Here is a 16,121-nt window from a genome sequence, read left to right on the forward strand (position 1 = left end):
TGTTGTAAGTTAATTACCACTCAAAGAGTAAAAGTTGGTTTGGAGTAATGGGTTTCCATATTTTAGGTCCAAACTATAAATTGCTTTTAATTGGAATTCACCTACATGTAGCTTTTTGGGTTATGGGATTCTTAACTTCAATATAAAAATAAGCTGAGCTCACCCCTTCTCCGTGCAAAAGAAAAAGGGTACCTTTGAAAGGAGAATTTAACGCATCCTACAGCTGGAGAAAATTCCTTTCCATGATGCAAATGCAAATGACTCTTGACTTCTTTTTATGGTAAGGTACACAAGGTTTTGTTTGGTTCCTTCTTCATTGGACACAAAGATATTCGATTTCGCCATCTTCCTAATAAAATGAAACATCATTGTCATCCAAGTAATGTTCTTATCATACAAACCGCGTAATATTAATGTAAATATAAGTATTATTAGAACATAATTTCAAGATGGTATTCACTTTGATTATGTATCCTTGTACTAACTGCATGTTGTGAATCACATCAGATTAGGATTAGGCTACACGTAATGCTTATCATATATGGAAGGACAAACCGTGAGAAGATAAGATTCCAAGAACTTTTGTGACATGAAAACAACGACTTCTTCACAATGAGTCAAGGTCAATAGCCCGTCAGCCACACTCCTGGTATTACCAAAGAAGTCTTTTAGAGGTAAAGAGGAAGAAATTATGTACTCAATCAATTTTGATAAGCTTTTCCTACAAGGGAAAGAAAGAAAAGAACAATTGAGAAGAAGAGGATTGGACCAAACTTCCACAAGAAGTAGGACTTGCAGATCAAAAGAGAAGGTTGCCATATGAGTAATCTCCTGGTTTGTTCTTAAATCTTCATTCTCTATTATTAGAGCTAAACCATTAATTACTGCAAATATTTGTCCATTATATCACTATCTAAGAATTAATACCAAACCAGATAGTCAAGGCAAGTCAAATAATCTACACAAATGGTAATCTAATTTAAATTTTATATTTGATTATGTATATCTAAATTTAAATATAAATTAAATTATAATTATAATTTAATCTATTCAAATTAAATTCCTGAACATTATTTTTATCTTATAAATTTTATCCAGATAAACACTTATTAACTACACCCTTTTCTTCATTTGTAAATATATTCCTCTCTCTTGATACTTTCTCGTTTTTATATTTCATAAGAAATAGACTGTTTTAGAGTAACGAATATAGGTTAAATGAAGCCTCTAACAACAGTGACCGGCAGAAAATCTCATGGTCCTGATTACAGCAAAGATATTTCAAAGCCCACGATTCTGAACCCTGAACTGAAAATCGGTGGGGTGCGCCAGGCCCATGCTGTAGCACGAATACGATGGTTGCTACTTGGAGACTGTGGTAGGCCAATACTCCTCTTCACATCGCGGCTCGATCTACGACTTTTGGACTGTAGCCTAGGAATTATTAGGATGACTTAAAACCGATTGTTGCAACTCGGAAGTCTGCCGACAGCTTCCTTCTGCTAGAATTTCACTCTAGTTACAACTCGATGCTAAAAGGAAGAATTCATGGTGATAAGCCAAAATCAGTGAGATTTTATGGAAAATTGTGATATCTGGGTCCCTATGTGTTCCACGGAATCCATTGCATGCAAAAAATATGGGATCACAAGATCATAAAATTTTCAACATTGTGGAGCTTGTGATATCAATGATTTGGGTAGCCTAGGGGACCCAAAGAATCCATTTCTGCCGAATCTGATACAAAGATCAGAAGTTATCCAACACGCAAGGCAAATGCAAATGGATATTTTCTGATGAGCAAGTAATCAAAGTAAGGCAAGCTCTCTTGTCGATTAATGTAAAGAATCTTTCTTTGTGCCTTGCCTTTTCATTTTGTCATTCCTTGTTTACTTCTGGGGATTCTTTCCAATTTTTTTTTTCTTTTGCCCCATTTGATCTGCTTTTAATTCTTTGATGAAGTATTCATAGTTTGGCATAAAAACCTTTTTTTTATAATTATTTCATCATAAAATAAAATAATTATGAATATTTATTGGTGGATATCTTGATCATAAACTTGCACTAGAATTGGAGGGATGCACCAGGCCCATGTTGTAGTGCAACACATAGGCGATGCTTGAGCGTTTCAATAGCAAGCTACTGATATAAACTCTATCCCTAAAAAATTAATTTAATATCATATGAGTTAATAACTCATGTATCAGATATTAAACTGATAAGAACAGATACTACACTTGATCTTAGCCAAAAGGCCGAGAAAGGTATGCTTTACTTTGTTATTTGATGCGACTTTAATATGCCATCTCATATCGTTGTTTGTCATGCACAACAGTTGTGGGACTTTTGAGTAATGCTTATAAAAGAATAAAAACACTAAACTTTGAAAGCTCCCCCAACGTCCTTATGCTTAATACTTTAACCCTGGATAACGACAAGGAAAGAAGATGAATTTGTCAAAAGGCTAGAAACAATCAGCTATGAATCAAATTATTAATATTTTTATCAAAGTAAGGCTTGCTCTCTTGTCCACAATTTGTTGATTAACATAAAGAATCTTTCTTTGTACCAGCCTTTCCATTTTATCATTCATTGTTCATTTATTGGAATATTTTTTTGGTAAAATACTGATGTATTTTAAATTTTAATTAAAATTTACATTGGTCTATTAATATGAAAAATAGACAATCTATTGTAAAAATTATTTTTTATTAGACAAATAAGTCTAATCATTAGGATTCCATTGATATTTTCGTTAATTTACTAATATAGTTTTATTTTTCAAATATTTGACCTTTTATTAATTTCAAAAATTACATAATATACAAGTTATAATTTTTATTTTTATAATTTTTCCTTTTTAAAAATCTTTTTCCGTATGTATAATTATGGTTAAAAGCTTAAAGTGTCTAAATATTTTTTTTTTTTGCCCATTTAACATGCTTTTAATTTTTTGATGAAGTATCATAGTTTAGCATCAAAACTTTTTTTATAAGAAAAATATCTTACCATTAACGATTTTATTCTAAATATAAATAATTGTTTTATTGTGAAATGAATTAATTATAATTTTTTATTAGTGGATATCATATTATAAGATAAAATATTACCCCAACATTGAGTCCTCTTTTGTGATATCAAAAACCATTATCGTAAACTTGTATCATAATTGAAGGGCATCACAAAACCCATGATCATAAACTTGTACTAGAATTTGAGGGATGCGTCACAATCCTCCTATAGATGTGAATTTCACATTGTCGATATAATGCTCTTAATGGGTTAAGTTACAAAATTCCACATCAAAGAAAAACTTCTAGTAGGAAGTAAAAGAGGATGTCATGATCTCCTATAGAGGGAGCTATAAATCTCACATCAATTATGTATTAGAGTGATATTGAAAATATAAGGGTTTACATCATTTTCAACTTGTGAGGCATCTTTTGCAAAATAAAATCGTGAAGCCAATAGGCCAAAGTAGACAATGCCTCATAAGGGTTGGCGTTGACCGTGACAATTAGTATCAAAGTAAACTCTGAGTACTAGCGATGTGCTACAAAGGACAGTAAACCCTTGTTGAAGTAGGAGGAGATGTCATGGTCCTCGCGTGGACATGAATCTCACATTATCAAAATAATACTTCCAGCAGATTAAACTACAAAGTACCACATCAAAAAGACTCTCACATTGTCGAGATAATGCTTCCAGCGTGCTCAACGAAAAGTAAGAGAGAATATTAAGATTCTATAAAAATGAATCTCACATCAATTATGTACTAGAGTGATACTGAAAATATAAAAATTCATACTACCTTCAATATGTGAACGCCTTTTATGTGACAAACTGTAAGGCCAACAAACTAATACTTCAAAGGAGTTAGTGTAGATCATGACAATTGGTATTAAAACAAACTCTGAGCATCAACGATGTGTCACTAAGTACCTTATTGAAGTGGAGGAGGATGTCACAGTTTTCACATGGACATAAATCTCACATCGTCGACGAGTTGGTGTGGATTGCAAGACTCATATTGTAATGCAACATATAGGCGATGCTTGAGAGTTTTAATAATAAGCTTTTGATATTGATAATTTTTTTCATTTCCTTATATGGTTAATTTTTTAAAAATTCTCGTAGATTCTTGTACACAAGTAATGTACTTATCATTTGCACTAGAAATTATGCAAAGATGGTAATTCCTATATTAGGAATTCTATTCTTTATTGCTTAGGTAATTATGGAGGTAAGGTTTCGATCCTTTTTCTTGCTGTACTTAATTTTTTATTATTATTAATAAAACAATTACAAGATAGTTGGAAACTCTCAGCATAAAAAAAAAACTATTGATATAAACTCTCTCCTTGAAAACTTAATTTAATATCATATGAGTCTTATCAAATAATAAATTGATAAAAACAAATACCACACTTGATCTTAACCAAGAGGCCGAGAAAGGTATGCTTCATTTTGTCACTTGATGCAACTTTACTTTGTCGTTTCGTATCGTTGTTTGCCGTGCCCAACAGCTGTGGAACTTTGGGCAATGCTCATAAAACAATAAAAACACCTAGCTTTGAAGCTCTCCAAATGTTCGTCTGCTACATACTTTAACCCTGGATAGTGACAAGGAAAGAAGATGAATTTGTGCTAGAAACATTCAGGTATATTTTCACTACCAAATGGCAGCCTTTGTATTTCATGGAGGATCAAGTTCCTCGTCAGAGGTCTTTGGACATGGCAATTATTGAAAAGATTCATTAATGGGTCCAAATTGTTCTGCAAAACTTTTGAACATCTAAGCCGATGCCACCAAGTGGGAATTTATACCGCAAAAAAAAAAAAACCTCTACTTCATCTTCTATGAAGGGGAAAGTTTTACTCGTGGAAAAATGTCATTCTTGGTTTGGACTGACACATGAGAATTACCCATTATAGTCTTTGTCCTAGGTGGCAATATATTTGAAATAAAATTTAGTCAAATTAAAATTTCTATTTCATCCTTAATGGAGATCAAGATAATAGATGTAAAAAAAAAAATTTGAAAGCTTTGTTTTTGTGGCTTTAACAGCAGAGAGGGTGATTTAAAACGCTTTCCTTGTGCTATTACAGTGAAGCATTAAGCAATTTGAGTTTAAATGTTTGAGACCAAGTCCGACAAAGCCAATCCAGCCCACCGATACTTGGGCTCAAAGGAGATCCAATACAAGCAAATAGCGCAAAATCATTTAAACTAAAATGTGAATATAAACTGACCAAACTGCAACAATAACATTCTAACTCTAATAAAACTGCCATCTTCTTGTTCAATTTGGGTGTCAATCTCTTCTTCATTTCATTTTTCTTATTTTTCTTTAAAATTAAATATTATTTTGAAAATAAATAAATTTTAAAATTTAAAATTCTAAAAATTAAATGTTTATAAATTTAAAAAATACTTATTTTGAAAAAAAATTAAACTTTTATATTGACATATTTATAAAATAATATTGTCTAATTAAGTGATAATATATAAGTATTATAAACTAACATTATTTCAAATATAATATTTTATAAATTATTATCAATGTCAACGTGACATTCCATTAAAGAAAATAACTAAATTATTGAACATTGACAAAAATAACTAACCGTATTCAATATCCATTAAAAAAATATAGTTGATCCCCAGGAGCCAACTAAGCAAAAGACTTCAGTGAAATAAAATAATATTATAAAGCAAAAGACTTGAAGTACATATTAGTGTTTAAAAGCCTGATGAATTATGCTCCAATTAGGCTTATCATTACGGGTAGCCTAAAACTATGCTTTAATTGAAGATGAAAGTTTCCAACTAACACATTTTATAGTAATGTTCATTTATGAATCATGTGCACACATGGCCTGATTGCCACGTGTTTATTTTTTATTTGTGCCAAAATATAGAAGTAGCTGCATGTTTTGTTCACCAAAAAAAGAAAGAAAAAAAATATCAAAGCCATTGGGTTAGTGGGATTTTGCACATTGAGTTATATCTGAATTGGTATTATATTTCACCTTAGTTTAAATTATGGACGGATGATCTAAAAAGTTACCATCTTAAGTACCCAATAAAAAATCACCATCTCACATTTTGTTAAAAATTTACTATTAATACCGTACATCTGTTTTGTACCAAATTAACTCTCATTCACTTTATTATCATTTATATTAAGGAAAATGATCTGTAAATGTAATTGAGTAAAACGGCACCGCAGCTTGTAGATGATAGTAATTAAACTTAAATATTTAATAGGTGGAAATTGTCCGATGGACAGAGAGTTGGCAGTTGAGCGGCTTGCCAATCTCCCAACTACATTTCATTAATTTCTTGCCCTTTGTTTTTTCTCCGTCTAGGTCTTTATAGTTTCAGTGTCCACTCAATTCCCATTCCTCTAGATAACTTACTCTACTGTGTAGCTAGGCCACCCTTTTTTTTTCCTACAAATCAAATCTCTCTCTCTTCGCTCCTATCTTTGATGGCCTGCTTTTTGACTGGTCTCAGGCGCATTTACCTTTCGATCTACAATTGGACCGTCTTCATCGGCTGGCAAGCATGCTCAGATCCCCACTCTCTTATTCTCGCAATTTTCAACTTCAAATTTTGAAATTTCTTAGTTTACCTCTTCAGGTTTCAGGTTCTGTTTTTGGCGTTGAAGACGTTAAAAGAATCGGGCCATGAACATGTCTACAATGCCGTTGAAAAGCCTCTCCTTCTCTCCCAATCCGCCGCCGCTTTAGAGGTTCCTTTTTTCTTCACTCTGTTTACTTTGACGGAATTATCTTTCCACGTGCATCAGTAAAATTGACTGTCTTTCTCTTAACAGATTCTTCACGGTTTAATAGGTGAGCGCTCTCTTCTTCTTCCTATTGTAATTTGTAATTCTTGAGCTAATTTGATTTCGAAAAAAAAATTCAATTTTGAATTTTGTTTTGTTAATTTTTGAAGGTCTGGTTAGGTCGCCAGTGTCATCAACTCTGCCACAAGTAGGATCACGATTGTATTTAACTTGGGGAATTTTATGGAGTTTTCCTGAGGTAAAACCCAAAAAGAATAAATCTTAAATTTACCATCTTTACTTTTATATCTCATCTTAATTTTTAGTTAAAATTAAAATGGTGATCGTGATTGCCAGATTCGGACCCACATTCTTGTTAGCTCGTTGGTCATCAGTTGGTCCATAACAGAGGTAGAATTGATTGAATTCTGCGTTTGCTTTTTTGTCCACTCGTGTAGTTAAAATTAGCAACTGTAATTGGTGATGATCGGAAGTTGAAACAGAATGAAAAAAATTACTCTGCATTTGTTGGTCAATGTTTTTGTTGTTGGGTTTGAGGTCTTATTGGCAGTATTTGGAGTAAAAGATAGAGAGAGCTTTCCCACATGTAATCTTATTTTGTTTTCATCTTTTGAGGCGTTTTGTTGGTTAAGTTAATAAGTTAAGACTGCTATTTCTAACTAGGATTTGGAGCTTATTTCCAAATTCATGATTTTACTTTTGCTGAAGCAAGGAACGTATGTAGTTGATTCTTAAGCATTTGCATTTATGTTATATTGTGTTTAGAACTGAGTACTGCTGCTTTTGCTTATTGTTTAAGTTTACTGATCATAGACTCTAGGAAGCCATTGGCTCAGAAGTAATGTTTCTCTGTGCATGAATGATGGAAAATCTCTGTATTATATAGTCCTCCGATTTTTTTATAAACATTGAGACCATAATGATTTTTTTCTTTTGGTGATTTCTCATAATTGCAGATTATTCGCTATTCTTTCTTTGGCATGAAGGAGGCCTTTGGTTTTGCACCTTCATGGCATTTGTGGCTTAGGTATATAATACATGCGTGCTGGTCTCATTAACTGGAAACAAAGTGGTTGAATCCTTAAGTGGTCGTTTTGCTGATATTCAATTTTTTCATGCAGGTACAGTTCCTTTTTGGTTTTGTATCCGACTGGCATCAGCAGTGAAGTTGGTCTGATATATTTGGCCCTGCCATATATCAAGGTAATGAATCGATGTCATATAATGCAAAACGTTTGCTAATGTGATCTACATCACAACTACTTTCACCCCACTTTATAAGCCATGCTAAATGCTTGATATATGAGTTGAAATGGAGTTTTCTCTGTTGCTGGCTATCAAATAAAGCTTTTATACTGTTCGTGTCTCATATTATTTGCTAAAGAGTGTAATTTGAATGACCAAAAGACAGTTAGAATGGTTGGTCATCTACGGGCAGAAATGAAAGTTTGCCTGTATAAACATGTGTTCTAACGTTAGCAAATTGAACATGTTTAAATGTTGAATTTACCTCTAAATGAATAGGATAGATGACAAGGTTGTGAGACAAAAGGATGGCTTTTCTGATACAACTAGCTATTTGCTTAAACTCCCCTTGCCCCTTTCTTCACTTAAAAGGTTGCAAGAGCAAAAGGATGGCTGTTCTGATGCTAGCTGTTGTTTTGCTTACAACTCATTCAACTGTTTTTAGGCCTCTCTCCAATCACTTCTTAGAATTTTATGCCAATAAAAGTGGTAAAGCAACTTCTTTATGCTTATTGATTGAACTGGTTTATCTGCAGGGCTCTGAGAAGTATTCTGTAAGAATGCCAAACAAGTGGAATTTCTCTGTTGATTACTTCTATCTTGCAATTCTTGCCCTTGGATTCTATGTCCCGGGTATGGACTTAGCATTCCTCTATTTGACATTTTTTTCCATGCTTGTTTAGATGGCTCGTCCGGAATTATTTGCCACCACTTACTCATCTGCATGGCATAATTTGTTGCAGGTAGTCCTCATCTGTACCGTTATATGCTTGCGCAGAGGAAGAGAGCTCTTTCCAAATCGAAAAAGGAGTAGAATGGAATCTAGATTTGTAATGTTGTGTTCATTATTTATCTGTGCATGTATCATTTCATTCTTCTTCTTCTTCTTAATTATTGCCTGTGGCTAAAGTGTTCCACGATCAGCCTTCTCCTTTAATATGATGGTGTAGATGCAGATCAAATACCAAATGGTAAATTTCAAAAAAAAAAAAAAAACCAAATGGTAAGTTTGGTGGTTTGGCGTATCCTTGAACCTCCAATTTCATAACTTCCTTGTCAACTCTACCAGTCCTAAAATTCCCCTTTTGATGCAAAAAAAATGCCACTGAACCTACCTGTTTAAGCCTGCAAGATTAATTGTAATGGCCTGGGCAGCTGCAAGGTTTTGGAAAGACTCAAAATTGGGAATCGGCCTTGAATTGGATCGAAATTTTAAGATAGTTCAGCTTGTTGTCTAGCCTGTTCGGACTCTAGATTTTGCAAGCCCAAGTTTTGGTGGGCTTCATGTGAGACTAACACAGCCGGCAACATTGTCATTGTGGCTTTAAAAATGTCTAATCTTGTCTCTAAGGGTTTTTTCGTCTTTAAGATTATGTAAAAATTAAGACCGTAAACGCGATCCGAGACAGTATGCCGATGCTTTGAATAAAACCAAGGCGAATGTGTTAAAATTCAGTCAACGCACAAATGTGTTCCCTTCCAATATGCACAATTTGTCGACCCCAATCTTTTGGGAAATGCTGTTCGGTAGAATCTAATCAATTGAAAAGAAATTGACATGAAGATCAGAAAGTTGTCCAAATCTGCAGTAATCTTGGAACGGGATGTAATGGAAAATTTTAACAACTTTAATACGTACGAGACATGTGTTTTAGTTTGATCCCAAAGTTAGTTCGATCCAAATGACCTTCTCTTCCTTGGTTAGACTCAGAAGAAGAGTGGATTGGATTCTGGGACAAGCAACCCCGACTGCTTGTCTAAACTCATTATTTTTTCCTATATATAATACGTTTTCGTTCCCTTGTGTATGCAAAACGAGTTTAGCTCCATGGCTGGGGAAGTCTTGTAAAGTGCAAACAAGGCATGAATTAGTCTAGTGATTAAGGATTCACTTGGAAGTGACCTAATCAAATAATCAAGATAACTGATCAAGTTAGGTAAATATAGGCAACAAGATTACATTGCAAGGTTGTAGGTAGATAAGAGATTTGTTTAGAGGAGTGTAAATTCAAACCGAATTGAAGTGAGTTCATTTTTTCATTTTGATTAGTTTGACGTTTGGTTATTTAGGTTAAATATGTTCAGTTACAATGATTTAATCGAATCAATTTTTAATTTAAAAAATTTAATTTTTTAATTTTATCGATTACATAAATCTTCTTTTTAAAAAATTGTAGCTTTTATTATAGTTAAGGTGTGAAAAATTTATATTTAAAATCATGCGAATCTGAATTCAAGCAAATAAATCATATATCTAATTTTAGAATATTTTTCATAAATTTAATTTTCGATAATCGAATCAAACTAATCAAAATAGTTCGATTTTCGATTTTGCAATTCGATTTCGATTTTTTTAAAAATTCAGTTTTTTTAATTTTGTAAAATTCATAATGGAATGAACTGTTCAAACCTTACCCCTAGATTTGTTCACCAAAAAGGAGAAAAGAGAGTAATTAAGCTGAGCAACTCCGTACCCGTGCAGGAAAAGAGAATACTGTTGCCTAGGTTCAATCTATTTAATGATACAACTGAACAAACTTATTCACTTATTTGCATCCCTAATCTTCTCTTGATTCCTTTCTTATCATATTTGATTTTATCCGCAACTTAAGACGGTACACAAATAAGTCCATAAAAAAAAAAAAGAAACTTAAACCAAACTAATCAAATTTGTAAATTCAAACATTAGTTCTAATAATGTCAGAAGGTAAACGTAATTATCAATACATATTCTCAAAAATACATCTTACACGATGTTCAGTTATCAAGTGCCAAAGCCACAGCACTACAGTTGCTTAACAGGATGAATTAAAGGAGTGCCCTGGCAAAGCTAAGATTTTTGGATGAGTTGCTCTAATTACGTGATACTACAATTAGGGGGGTAGGAAATGGAGGGTATAAAGTGCTTTAAGCCAAGTATCATGCTCCAAATTTGGTCTTTCAAAGTTACACATTAAACTTTTATACCTACATACATCAAGAGGTTAGCTTTGCATTTCATTAATTTCCAGTCAATTATATCTTGCTAGCAAGTCGATCTCCTCCAACCTTTCGCAATTAACCAGAATACGGTAACCTGCAAAAGATCAAAACAAACTGTTTTGAGAAAAAGGAAATGGATTTGGCATTGCTTTTACAATGATTATACAGTTGTATATACGTGCATGTCTGCCAGTACATTGCTACAATGCTACTTACCCTAGCTTCAAGGATGTATCGGAGCTCTCATAGTCATGTGGAGTACCATTAGAGGCACAAACGTTGGTCACAGACTCTGATGACTGGCCATCCTCGCAAAACACAATCTCTGAATCACTAGCAATTTGTTTACGGCCATTGCATATCTGCAACACCTTTCAGTGATGAATACTTGTAGCTACTAACAAGTATAGAAGCATAAAATAATACGAGGAGGAGGGAGAACTATACTTGCAGCTTCAATCGTTCGTTTTCTTCCATCAATTGCATTCCCTGCATGTTTTGAGACAGAAATTGCTGAATTGTAGCAATAAGGTATTTAAGTAAACATCACCTACAAAGTTACATGATTCCATACTTCTAAAACTTCATGTTTACTAAGAACGGGCTTCACCATTGTTCATACCATTTTCCTCCATAGTCAATAAAGGATTTTTATTGGATATATATATTGCAAGTTCAATTAGTTAAGAAGTCTCTCCATGCACCTAAAAATTGGAATAAATGTACGTCAAGATGAACTAGAAGCTCATTGATTGTACAGACAAACATAAGATTGTTTGCTGATCTATGCACATATGAATATGTGTTCAATTGCCTACCTTTGTCCTTCAAACTGAACTTTCTCCTACGCATTATTATTTAATTGATTATGCCAAGTCCTAGACAGTATTATATATATAGAGACATGAATTCTAATTCCATAATGACAGTTACTATAAGCCACGCTATTTATGCATGTACTTCCTCCTTTTTGTCAGTCTCAGGATGTAGATTACAGTGTAATGTACTGACCTTTCTTTCAAGGTCATTGATTTCTCTCATAATCTTTTGACCCTGAAATACATTTAAGAAAACAGTATTTAGAGATAAGTAAAAATGACTACATATCGGACAAAAGTTGCAGACACTTGAAATGTATAAACCTTTTTCTCCATCACACGGCTCAATCCAGATTCCAGAGACTTTTCTAGCTGCTGTAGTTCTTCAATACTTAATCCTTGGAGTTCCTCACCCCTCATTTGCCTGTTTAAGGCGAAATCATTATGTATCCACACACATAATATGCACAAACCAATAAGGAACAAAACAGACGGATACCTCAGCTGATGACTTTTCTCAGCTACTTCCTTACTCAGCATGGACTGGTTGCCGTTCTCTACAAGCTACAGATCAGGAAGAGGGGAAATTAATAATTCTCTATGACTGATAAACATAAGTAATGCCACTCTATATTTCACATCAAAGGATTTGTGCCATCCTTGGCTGGATAATGATAATACAATTCATAACTCACAAGTAAATTCTTCTGTTATGTGTAGAACAGAAAAAATATATTGAAATTTTCTCAAGTCATGGTTTGGTTTGTGATTCTTTCATGCGAAACAAGAGGCTCACCAATGAAACTTGCACCGCTATTAAGTCTATAAGAACTCCAATTTTTCATATTTAGATCCCCAAAGTAATTTTCCTCCCAATTGAGTAACTACTGAAGTAAGAACAAAAAGGGCAGAAAGAGAGGAAAGAAAACAAAATAACCTGCAACTCAAGAGATGGTTGTTCCAGCTTCTCAAGGTTCTTTGAGTGCAAGTTGCGCCTTTCTAAAATCTCCACCATGCTTCAAATTAGAGACACAATTATTAGTTCTCTGATGTCAACAAATAGAATGTTTCATATCAGATCCCTTGGGAAAAACATGTATACCAAAACTTTCAAACAATTATAGTTCGTTTCCACTGTTCCACGCTTCAATATAGAACACTAGGCTACCATGAAAGGGAGAGAAAAGAGAAAAGTCATTTGGCTGGAAGTGTCCAATAGAAGCAATCATGGACAATGCAGCAACATTTGGTTTTTACCCATCAAGACAAAGATGCCAAAGACAGTTAAAGTTAAACATGTGACAACATCTAGTGATGATGATATGGCCTATTGGCTATATAGTTACTATTCTTGGTTTAAAAAGACAAGCCACAGCAAACCATAGAAACTCAATTAGTATTTTATGCAGAAAATGCATGAAAAGTTAACCCAATGTAGCATACATAATCCTAAGCAAACCAGATGGCAATATCATTCAGAAATAAATAGAAGATAACAATAGTCATTATCAACAAAAAACTTGGCTCAGATTAATTAGCTATAAAGAGACCTAATCATGGTTTCAACAACGTGGCCTCAATAAGCAGTCAAAATTATGCAAGCCATGCAATGAAGATAATTTTCATCCCATAATGCTTCTTCTACTGGAAATATTACCTATTACTATTACAGATTTAGGGTTATTTAGCAAAGGCTAGAAATACTTTGGTCCATGACATCTGGTATGTATCTTTACATGCATTGTCGATGTCTTAACAGTTAAATCTCACTGAGTGCCAGTGGTAAGGATACAAGGCCCTCTGCGCATTGAAATTTAATACTTAGAAAACAAAAAATCCTCAAATATTCATTTCTTATTAGAATGAGAAGAGTAGAAGGAACAAATCTATATTAAAGAAAGAGGCTATAATCAACTAACTTGTACAAACAAAATATCCTCAAAATGGCAACGACATATGTATAACAAATCCATAACAGTACTAGAGAACAAGGATGCAACTTTAAACAGTGCTATTCTTTTTTCTTGGGGGAGGGTGTGGTGTGATGACAATGAGGAAAAGGAGGGAGAACAATAGAACAGCAATCAGAATTTAAGATTCAATTCAGAAAATCTACCACTAAGAAATGCAAAGTGAAGTTGTTAAATTACTTCATTCTGCCCAACCATAAAGCTGGCCATTAACTTGACAAAAAAATTTAACGAAACAATGACCAAATTACTGAAAATGGATGGAGACATTTAACTTTTATAGGAGATAGGAAAATAGCATAACCACCCAAACTAAATGAATAGAGAAATAAAATGCAAAAAATCTGACAGCCCAAGAATAAACAAAATTTTAACTATAAACGACAACTGAACATTACCATAGAAACAAATTATAACATCTCCATGCAGTACAAAATGTTGATGGGGTAAGCAACGAAATATATCAGTGCTATCATATCCAGCATAACTTTATAATGAATCAACCAAAAGGTTATTCAAGTTAATTTCCACAGAACCAACCTTCAACTAGATGAGATTAATAATATCCATAACATACTTCCGATTGCCAAATTGACAATTTATAAAATCATGGTCGAAGATATATGGTTCTACGCTCATTAATGGTTGGGGGGTTGGTGGGAGCTCATCTCGATATTCTATCATGATCATCTTCTTCGTTTTATAATTAGGCCCATCTTTTCCTTTGGTTAAGTACACCAAATTCTGAGACAAACAATGAACCCTTGACCGGTGCCAGTCGAAATTGACTATCTTTGTTTGCCAAACCCTTCGGGGCTTTCTGATTTTCTAAGTAGCTGGACATGATCAACCATCAACCATATTAATAGATTCTCAAGACAAGTTTCTAACAATTTTTAAATAACAACAGAATGCCCTAGTATGGAAACACAGCAAAATAAGAAAACATATATATTCTTAGATCATCACTATATTCACGTTGGCAAAATAAGAAAACAAAATATATGCGAACAAGATGCATACAGCAGCTGTCCTCTCTCCAACACTTTATGTATAAATCAAAGTTCCCCGTCCAAGTTTCACAGAACTGTCACATCTTGTCACAGAAAAAGTTTTCAATGCTATTTCCCGCATTGGCACTCTGAAAGACGTTCTGATGCTTATAAACTGGGCATTCCCACACAAACAATAAAATGGTTGCTAAACAAAAAGGAGAAGCGTTCATCATGTGGTAATCTTTAAACAGAACCCGGTTCCAATCATCTAATAAAAGGTTTTTTCTCTTATTAAGTAAATTAATTCGTTCACACACACACACACAACGAGAGGAGAGAGAGTTAAGGATAAGCAAAAAGCATATACTTGTATTAAAAAGAGAGACATCTAAGTTATAATTATCCATTAGCTAAGATGACACTAATTCCCAAACAAAGAAATGGTGAAGCAAAACTTGTTCTACCATGTTCAGGGGTCTATAATGATCCCAAATTGAATTGACCACTTATAGAAGTGCTTTGATGCAGGCGGATCAAGAATTCTATTTTATTTAGTGTTTTCGTTAGCTTAGGATTTTATTTTCTTTATTTTATTTAGTTTGAAATTCTTTTCCCTATCTTTATTAAAATTTTAGTACTTTAAGTCTTTATTTAATATTAAGATTACTATTTGATTAGGATTTATCTTTAACTATTATAAATAGGTGATCCTAGATATAAGATTATTATCATCATTTTTTGTTATTTTTGAATATTTATTCAAGAGATTTCTTTTAAAAACTCAATTATCTTTCTATTGTTCCAACACAATCAAAACAATCCTACTATTCCAAGGCCAAGGACAAATTAGAGGCAATCAGCCCCAACAAGCTGAGTTGGCAAAGATGCGAAGAATGATTGATGACTTGACCCAGGCCATGCAAGCCTTGTAGCGTCAGGAACCAGTGGAACCCCGAATGGAGAATCCGGAAGGTGACCACAATCCCCTTGAGATTCAAGATCTTGAGGATGATGATGAATTTGAGAACGAGAACCCCTTTCATGAACATGGACCTGCAAATCAAGCGACAAGAGTTGGATTGGAGGGCCGGTTATTACATACTCTTGATTTAAAAGGTGGAAGAATCAAGATCGAAGTAACTAATTTTCATGAAAAATTTCATGCGGAGGAATATTTGGATTGAGAAGCTAGTTTGAAAAATTACTTTGAATAGAAACCCATGGCAGAAAATAAAAAGGTGTTATTTGTAAAGCTGAAATTGAAAGATACTGCACTTCAGTGGTGGAAAAGAGTTG

General features: G+C 33.6%; 2 protein-coding genes, 1 non-coding gene and 1 pseudogene across 5 annotated transcripts in view; 1 reads left to right on the top strand and 3 right to left on the bottom strand.

Moving 5' to 3' along the window:
- Positions 1 to 2,073: 2,073 nt before the first annotated feature.
- On the bottom strand, positions 2,074 to 2,268 carry LOC149527603 (U2 spliceosomal RNA). Its single transcript, XR_016350798.1, has one exon. It is a non-coding gene; the product is annotated as a U2 spliceosomal RNA (small nuclear RNA).
- A 2,080-nt stretch (positions 2,269 to 4,348) lies between these two features.
- Positions 4,349 to 4,459, bottom strand: LOC149527604 (U2 spliceosomal RNA; annotated as a pseudogene).
- A 1,849-nt stretch (positions 4,460 to 6,308) lies between these two features.
- On the top strand, positions 6,309 to 8,983 carry PAS2 (Protein-tyrosine phosphatase-like, PTPLA). Its single transcript, XM_021418400.2, has 9 exons — positions 6,309 to 6,565; positions 6,647 to 6,758; positions 6,843 to 6,861; positions 6,965 to 7,053; positions 7,152 to 7,205; positions 7,772 to 7,842; positions 7,937 to 8,018; positions 8,597 to 8,693; positions 8,804 to 8,983. The coding sequence occupies exons 1-9, from the start codon at positions 6,495 to 6,497 to the stop codon at positions 8,872 to 8,874; spliced, it is 666 nt and encodes a 221-aa protein (XP_021274075.1). The 5' UTR covers positions 6,309 to 6,494; the 3' UTR covers positions 8,875 to 8,983.
- Positions 8,984 to 10,763: 1,780 nt separating this feature from the next.
- Positions 10,764 to 16,121, bottom strand: part of SVP (K-box region and MADS-box transcription factor family protein) — an 8,558-nt gene continuing 3,200 nt past the window's right edge. Inside the window, exons 1-8 of one of the 3 annotated variants that reach the window (XM_089785770.1) lie at positions 14,371 to 15,644; positions 12,798 to 12,876; positions 12,360 to 12,424; positions 12,185 to 12,284; positions 12,054 to 12,095; positions 11,490 to 11,531; positions 11,259 to 11,404; positions 10,764 to 11,136 (exon numbers count right to left, since the gene is read on the bottom strand). In XM_089785770.1, coding sequence (XP_089641896.1) covers positions 11,118 to 11,136; positions 11,259 to 11,404; positions 11,490 to 11,531; positions 12,054 to 12,095; positions 12,185 to 12,284; positions 12,360 to 12,424; positions 12,798 to 12,875 — 492 coding nt within the window. In that variant the 5' untranslated portion in view covers position 12,876; positions 14,371 to 15,644 and the 3' untranslated portion in view covers positions 10,764 to 11,117. Of the gene's footprint in view, positions 11,137 to 11,258; positions 11,405 to 11,489; positions 11,532 to 12,053; positions 12,096 to 12,184; positions 12,425 to 12,797; positions 12,877 to 14,370; positions 15,645 to 16,121 lie in introns of those variants that run through there. The other 2 variants (XM_021418839.2, XM_021418838.1) reach the window with 2 other exon arrangements.

Source organism: Theobroma umbraticum, unplaced genomic scaffold (assembly GCF_002168275.2).
Source record: "Theobroma umbraticum cultivar Fairchild unplaced genomic scaffold, ASM216827v3 scaffold_44.0, whole genome shotgun sequence".
Classification (NCBI taxonomy): domain Eukaryota; kingdom Viridiplantae; phylum Streptophyta; class Magnoliopsida; order Malvales; family Malvaceae; genus Theobroma; species Theobroma umbraticum.

Excerpts from the sequence above, each read along its gene's own strand:
- PAS2 (XM_021418400.2), top strand. The coding sequence starts at position 6,495 with ATGGCCTGCTTTTTGACTGGTCTCAGGCGCATTTACCTTTCGATCTAC. Across the intron at positions 7,843-7,936 it reads TCATGGCATTTGTGGCTTAG|GTACAGTTCCTTTTTGGTTT; the intron begins GTATATAATACA and ends TTTTTCATGCAG. Across the intron at positions 8,019-8,596 it reads TGGCCCTGCCATATATCAAG|GGCTCTGAGAAGTATTCTGT; the intron begins GTAATGAATCGA and ends GTTTATCTGCAG.